Source organism: Pinus tabuliformis, chromosome 6, assembly GCF_031772625.1.
Source record: "Pinus tabuliformis cultivar Carrire ecotype Pingquan chromosome 6, CPIR1, whole genome shotgun sequence".
In the NCBI taxonomy this organism is placed as follows: domain Eukaryota; kingdom Viridiplantae; phylum Streptophyta; class Pinopsida; order Pinales; family Pinaceae; genus Pinus; species Pinus tabuliformis.
The window spans coordinates 1820373868-1820382367 of NC_142292.1; the positions used below are offsets into that span (position 1 = coordinate 1820373868).

The 8500-nt window shown below is 39.8% G+C and overlaps 1 protein-coding gene across 1 annotated transcript; it reads left to right on the plus strand.

The window, feature by feature from the left end:
• The first annotated feature begins 7667 nt into the window (after positions 1-7667).
• Positions 7668-8294, plus strand: LOC149266292 (uncharacterized). The gene has a single exon (XM_089407795.1). The coding sequence runs from the start codon at positions 7668-7670 to the stop codon at positions 8292-8294; it is 627 nt and encodes a 208-aa protein (XP_089263921.1).
• The last annotated feature ends 206 nt before the right edge of the window (positions 8295-8500 follow it).

Sequence of the window (8500 nt, forward strand, 5' to 3'; positions counted from 1 at the left end):
CTGAAGAGACTGTTTGCCTTGCTCATAAAGAAAAGCATCCTGCTCAAGATTCTACAAGAGGAAGAGGTGGACGAAGAGGAAGAGGAAGATACTTCAGAGGCAGGGGGGGCAGACATTCTCAAGCAGAAAAAGTAGATCTGCATTGCATTCGCTGCAAACGAAATGGATCACATGATGCTTCTACATGCAAGCTACCATGGGACAAAATTGAGCAGAAAATAAACCAGCAGAAAGGTAAAACTGATGATACAGACAAAGGTAAAGCACCTGAATCCGCTTACTATATTGAGGCACAATGTAACATTGGAGTAAATGAAGATTTGTTTAATGCTTCACTTGCTTCTTCAAAAAATGATTGGTTACTTGATTCAGGAGCAACCTGTCATATGACTCATAGGAAAGATTTTTTTGAAGATTTCACTGACAATGTTGATGGAGTAGTATACTTTGCAGATCAGTCAAAAATCAAGCCATCAGGGCTTGGCACAATCAGGCTTAAACTGCCTGGTCTTCCAGACTTTCTTCTGGATCATGTTCTATATCTCCCACAACTCAAGAGAAACTTGTTGTCCTTGGTCCACATCCACCAGCAAGGTCACTCCATTCATATGTTTGATGGCAAGCTTGAGGTAAGAAAAGCATCTGACCACTCACTTGTCATGAGGGGAATAGAAGAAGAAAGGCTTCTCAAACTGCAAGGAACCTCTGCTCATGCACAACATTTCTCATATATTTCTCATCATGAAGAAGGTACACTTCCATCAAGTTTATTATGGCATGCTAGATTTGGACATTTAAACTATGACAGTCTCCGCTTATTGAAGAAAAATGGTGTTGCTAGTTTGCCTACAATTCCTAGGAAACATAAGCAATGTGATGCTTGCATTCTAGGAAAGCATAGCAAACAGTCTTTTCATGATTCACATTCAAGAGCACATAGGAAGCTTGAACTCATTCATTCAGATTTATGTGGTCCAATGCCTGTTCCTTCTGCAAATGGAAATAAATATATCATGACATTTATTGATGATTACACCAGAATGTGTTGGGTTTATTTATTGAAGAACAAAGCTGATGCTTTTCAAACATTCAAGAATTTTCATAAATGGATTGAAAATGATGCACAATCTCATATTGGGTCTATTCGCACTGATAATGGAAAAGAATATACATCAAATGAATTTGAAAACTATCTTCGCCAACATGGGATCAAACATCAAACAACTGTACCTTATAATCCCCAACAGAATGGTGTAGCAGAAAGAATGAATAGAGCAATTTTGAATATGGTACGATCCATGCTTTTCTTCAAAAATGTAAAGATAATGTTTTGGGCTGATGCTGTTCTATGTGCTGCATATATAAAGAATAGATGTCCATCTAATGCTATAAGAAACAAGACTCCTTATGAATTGTGGTATGGACATGTTCCTTCGGTAAAACATCTCAGGATCTTTGGTTCCACCTGTTATGCTTTGATACCAAAGGTACATAGAAACAAACTTGGTGCTAGAAGTCGTAAGTGTATCTTCCTGGGGTATTCAAACACCTCTAAAGCATACCACCTCTATGATGAAGTAAATAAAAAGTTTGTTGTATCTAGAGATGTCATTTTTCTGGAATCATCCAAATCTGACAATGTTGTTGAGCGACAACTTGATCGCTTGGATAGATTGGCAAAAACAAAATCATTTCAAGAATTTGATAATCAGATTCCACATCTTGAAGGGGGTATTCCTATACTAGATCAACATGTGGAATCTTCTTCTGAAGAACAATCTCCCCTGCATGAAACTCCAACAACGGATGATGCTTTAAGTGATGTAATTGATAGAATTGAGAGACTCAATCTTGATTCAGTCCCAACTCAATCAACAAAGCAGCCTGGACCATCTTAGAAAGGGCCCCCAAAGTGGCTGACAAAGACAGTTGAAAGTGTTCATCCTGATGAAATTGGAAAAACAGGAACCAGAAATTCAAACCGACAAAATGGAGGTGATGTAGATGACTCTAATTCACTTGTTGATATGGATGTTACTTATGATTGTGAATTGAACTTGTCTACAGATTTTGAACCAACTTCCTTCCAAGAAGTTGCTTCTCATGATGAATGGAAAGAAGCGATGAAAAAGGAGTATGATGCCCTCATAGAGAATGGCACTTGGAAGCTGGTTGATCCTCCATTTGGAACCAAACCAATTGGCTGCAAGTGGGTCTACAAGAACAAATACAAAGCTGATGGCTCACTTGACAAGCACAAAGCTAGGCTTGTGGCAAAAGGCTTTGCATAGAAGGAAGGGGTCGATTATGAGGAAACTTTTGTCCCCACAGCAAAATGGGCCACCATCCCGACACTCTTTGCACTGGCTGCTCAGAACGGTTGGAAAGTCCATCAAATGGATGTAAAAACTGCATTCTTGAATGGAGATCTAAAAGAGAATGTTTTTATGTCCCAGCCTGAAGGATTTGCTGTGAAAGGACATGAACATAAAGTATGCAAACTTGTGAAGTCCTTGTATGGCCTCAAACAAGCACCACGAGCCTGGTATGAAAAACTAACTGAACATCTTCTGAAACTCAACTTCAATCATTTTGATCTTGATGATGCAACTTTATTTGTCAAGAAAGTTGGCAAAACAGTTGTATATCTTGTGGTATATGTAGATGATCATTTAATGACATGGAACAATGAAAGCTATATTACATCCATAAAGAAAGAATTAGGAAAAAGTTTTGAAATGACTGATTTGGGCTATGTTCATTACTATCTTGGCATTGAAGTAACCCAACATCCAAAATCCATATTTCTTTCTCAAAAGAAATACATTGGAGATTTGCTAAACAAATTTGGCATGACAGAGTGCAATCCTCTTTCTACTCCAATGGAACAAAACTTAAATCTCACATCTATTGAAGGAAAGGAATTTGAGGATGCAACAAAGTATAGACAACTTGTAGGAAGTCTCATCTACCTCACTACTACCAAACCAGACATTTCATTTACTATTGGAATCCTCTCCAGTTTCATGCAAAAGCCTTGTGAGGGACATTGGTCTGCTGCAAAAAGAGTTCTAAGGTACTTGAAGGGAACTCAAGACCTTGGAATCAAGTATACACAGGTGGACGACTTCAGCTTGATTGGATACTCTGATTCAGACTTCGATGGAGACAAAGAAACTGGAGTATCTACTTCAGGATATGCTATGAGTCTTGGATCAGGAGCTGTCTCTTGGAGATCATGCAAACAATCAGTTCCAGCAGATTCCACAACAGAAGCAAAATATGTGGCAGCAGCTAAAGCAACGGAAGAAATTGTGTGGCTCAGGAAAATTCTTGAAGATTTGCAGGTAAAACAAGTACAATCAACTCCACTCATGATTGACAACACCTCTGCAATAAAGTTGGCCAAGAACCCAAAGTTCCATGATCGTACAAAGCACATCAATACTAAATATCATCTGATCCAACATCATGTTGAGGCCAAAACAATCCATCTCCGTCATTGTTCCACAAATGAGGAAATTGCAGACATCTTCACCAAAGCGCTTGGAAGAGAAAAGCTTGAAAGATTTAGAACGATGCTTGGACTCACCAACATCCCTTCAGATTAAGGGGGGGAATGTTGACACCTAATCCTCTGCGATTGGGTGAATTTGGAATGTGAACAGTCATCAAGAAGATGAACTGATCAGTCACATTCATGTATATAACAATAGCTACCTAATGAAATAAACGAATCAGTTTTTCTGCCAAATCTGGAGTTACTCCTGTCCTGACACATATATATACATGCTGAAGCATCCAATACAATGAACTGAAAACCATCGCGCCCAAAACCATGGAAAAAACCATGGGTCCAAAAAAAAAAAATCCCCGGGGTGCAGCTCTGGACGCCATAGAGGGGGGCTAACATCCCCATCAAACCCCCCGTACAGGGGCTAGTCGTGGAAAGAATATAACACAACCCAACATACAACACTAACCCCAACTCCTCTAAGTTCATCACGAAATTGTGCGAACATGATCAACCATTGCTGAATAAAATCAGTCTTTTGCATCTTCATATTTCGAAGCTTATCTTTGAGTGCTAGCTTCCAGTGGTCATTGTTGTTCTAGAACAAATATGTTAGTTTCTGCCATATTAAATACGATGTTTGTTTCCTATGGATATTAGAGAAAATGTGATTCTTCACGCCTTCCAATGTGATTATCCTCACCTTGGCTACACACGTCCTCCATTCTGCTAGATCCTTGATGTCATATGATCATGATTTTGGAATGTCATGCTCAAAAAATTCTTTCAACCCATTGTCATCCAGCATCGCCTCCATGTGGTCCTTCCAAGAAACAAGGTTCAAGATACCCTCAAGGGCATACTCAAGCCTTATTCCATAGAATTCCATCCTGCTAACTCTGAAAAATTGATCCTACAAATTCAATCCTGTTGCGATAATAACTTCGAATTCTCTTCTCTACTGTGAATCCTACTCTGATACCATGTATAAATTCTACGTACATTCAAAATTTCTCATGTAATTTACTAAAACATAAGACTCAAATATACTCTACCCATCTATGGAAAGAAATTCATGATCGAGAAAGAAAATCATAAGCATGCATCAAGATTAAACTCACATACATAGATATTTATCTATGGGAAAGCAACTTTTCAAAACCCCTTCCATTTTGTATTACATTAATCAAATAATAGAGAAGAAATACAATGTTTTCTCAGGCATGAGAAACCTCTACAAGTGTATAAGCTATCTCTCTACGTGACTGACCAACTCTGGCCAACACATAGCCAAACTTCTAGCCTTCCAAGGTCCTACTTCCTTGCATTGTTCAATGAGGAATTAGGCCCCTACTTCATAGGAATTTTCCTCCAAGGAATTTAATAGTTCATTAAGGCTCTTCCTCTGACTACATGCACCATCTATACACCTCAGACTAGTCTACAAAGTCCACTGCCCTTGAACTCCAATCTCAACTGGGTAACTTGTATTCTATTCATGCATGAGATCATTTAGGCTGATTGATCACTATTTTGTGACTGATTACACACCCCACTATTAGACCCTCCACTAGTTCCTCAAAGAGTTGGAACTATTTTAATTGACCATAACTTAATTTAACTGATTTAAATTATTACAACTGAGATTAACTCAACCTAGGATCCTAAAGTTTAGGAATCCCTGCACACAACTGAAGTTCATGCCCCTAACTTGAGTTAACTAAGCTAACTGAGTGATAACAACCATGTCACCTCAGTTAACTCATCCAAGCTGTCTGTTGATGTGGAATTTCGAATTTTCTCTCTAGTTTGACCAAGGCAAGTCAAACTGAGATTTCTTGCTGCATTTTCAACACTATTCTCTCCCTATGGAAATCTACCCTAACACATACATTTCTCTGCACATAAAATATATACACAACTATAAAAATTGGACATCTATCCCAAAAACTACCCAACAACTAAGCTAGACACCTTTCCATATTTACAAAGGCATCTCAAAATATCCTAATAGTCTAGATTCCTTTAGAATCAAGACACTTGGCTCTACCATAAAATCCCTTTAATTCCAATTTATACAAGTAAATTGGATAAAATAGGGCCTACACCTAAAGTTTACATGTCCCCTTTTTGGGGCAAAGAAAGAAACAAAAAAAATGGTACAACTAACACTGGCGATCCTGGATAGAATGAAGTGTGTTAGAAACATGCAAAACTAACTCATTGAGACCTAGGGTTTGGGGCCGCAACCTGCAGCCTCAGCAACAGTTCTGGAAGCACAAAGAGACAGATTAACAGATTTACTCCTCAGAGGTCGAGGATTGACCCGACAAATGGTAAACGAGGGGTCCACTGGGACCCCAACTTTCAAGCAGGCAGTCATGCAAAAACAGATAATGCAGGAAGGATTTAAAATCAATGGCTATGGAGATCGTAAGGATGGTAGCGGAAGCAGTGGAGAAAGAACACAGCAGCTGCAGAAAGAGACAAGAAAAAACCCAAAGATGACGGGTAAAGCCAATAATGGACAGGAGAAAAACGACAAAAGACCAGAAGCAGAACAAAGAAACACAACACCAATAATAACCCAAACAGAAGGTGAAAAATAAAATGGAACAGAGCAGCACTCACAAGAGGAAGAGGAGCAAGCAAAGACTGCTAACCCCGGCTCCAAACAGGCAACTCAAGGAGCATGCAAACCAAAGAAAAAGGAAACCCTTCGAGTAGTCTTCTCAGATCCGGACATTCAGGCCTATAGAGACCACATGATGGAACATGCAATTATTTGCAAATTTATGGGACCGTGGCCAACAGAATGCACACTCTGCCAATGGATCAAACAACATTGGAAACCAAAAGGTGATGTTAAACTCCACCTTGGAGCAAAAGGCTTCTTTACTGTTGTCTTTACAAACTTGGAAGACAAGGATAGAGTCTTCGATGGCGGACCTTACTTCTTTGCCTCAGCTGGACTCTACATGAGACCCTGTAAGGCAAACTTTGTACCTGAAAAAGAGACATTCACACAGGTTCCAGTGTGGATCCGCCTATTCTCCCTTCCTATAGACTACTGGGGACTGGCAACGCTTAAGCAGATAGGAGACCGGCTCGGAACCTTCATTAAAGCTTCAGAAGCAATAGTGCAACGAAGATATACTTCCTGCGCACGAATTTGTGTCAAGATGGACGTCTCAGGAGCCCTACATGAAGGTCTATGGTTGGAATTCAGAGATGAGGATTACTATCAAGCCATTGACTACGAACAAATCCCCTTCCGTTGCAGAAGGTGTCATGAACACGGACACCTTGTTAGAGAGTTCCCTCTCAATAGAACAGGGGACGAACACAAACAAGAGCAAGCAACAAAGAGTAAAGAGGCCTTCACAAAGCCAAAAATAAGACAGAGAGCTAACAGAAAAAGAATACACAGAGCAGAGACAGGACCTGGTATCATCAGTAACACCTTCAGCATTCTGGAAACTGATACAGACTCAGAAGGCACTAATAGGGAAACAAAACTTATTGAAGCACCAAAAAACAAGCCAGAACACACAACTAAGGACGGGGAGGAAAATATACTTAGAACAGAAGTTCAAATGCAAGAGTTTGAAGACGAACATGATGAAGACACTGACATGATAACTAGCGACGGGGGTAGCGAGGATTTAGAGCTCAATGCAGTCCTAGAAAAAGAAGGAGTCAACCTCCCAGCCATGGAAAAAAACTGGAAATCCCAAGGGCTAGACAACATTTCAGAAGAAGAAATCAGGAAGATCAGTGATCTCTTCATCGCAAGACAAAAGGCAGAACTAGACAGGCAAAACAGAAGATTAGGAATTGCAAAAGGCACAGGTAATCAGTCAAAGAGCATATCTCTTAACCCAACAGGCCGGAAGTCAAATAAAAGAAGAGGCAGAAGAACCAGTGGGGAGGTGCTGCACGACCTGGGGATTCTAATGATCAACTCTGGAAAAATGAAGGCTCTTCATGCCTTCCCGTCCTACCAATGAGTTTTTAGTTATCAATGAAGGTCATTTCATGGAATGCAAGAGGGCTCAACAGCCAAGCTAAGCAAAGACTGCTCAAGAGAAAGTTCCAACAAGAAAAGCCAAACATTATGTTCATACAGGAGACCAAATGCGCCACTAACCAAATGGAGAACATCAACAAAAGGCTAGGAAAACCTATCAAATATACAGATGTAGCCAGTCAAGGATGGGAAGGAGGCATAGCTACACTTTGGGACACCCGAGCAATAAACATTATCTCAATGGAGGCTACACGATCGTTTATTGCCACAGAAGTTCAAATAACAGGTAACTCTGAAACCTACCTATGCATAAATGTCTATGGACCGCAAAGATTAGATGACAATTTTTCTTTTCTTAATTCTCTTATGAATTTAAAGTTAAGACACCCAACCTCTAAGATCATCATGGGGGGAGATTTTAACATGATTACCTCCCTACTAGAGAAGAAAGGAGGTCTCAGAAAACTTAACAAAGATACAGAACTCTTTGTTGATTTCATAGAAGCTGCCAAGCTAGTAGACATTCTCCCCAAAAATGGTTCCTACACTTGGAACAATAGAAGAGGAGGAGACAATAGGATCGCCTCCCGACTGGACCGATTTCTAATTTCGGAAAGTATCTTACTCGAAGGAACAACAGTGGACTCTGACATCCTCCCCAGTGGAGGATCAGATCACTGGCCTATAGCTTTGGAAGCAGCCATCCTATGCGCCCCTAGAAACAAGCCCTTCATATTTGAAAAGTTCTAGTTAACTCATCCCGACTTTGCAAATCTGCTGAAGGAATGGTGGTGTGAACCATCAAATCTAAGAGGAACCAAAATGTTCAAGCTCCAAAGCAAACTAAAACACATCAAAAACAGAATTAAAGAGTGGAATACTGCAGAGTTTGGAAACATCTTCCAGGAAAAGAACATCATTAAAGGTAAGTTAAATCTAATTAACAAAGAATGGGC

Coding starts and splice junctions, on each gene's coding strand:
- LOC149266292 (XM_089407795.1), top strand. CDS start 7,668: ATGGAGAACATCAACAAAAGGCTAGGAAAACCTATCAAATATACAGAT.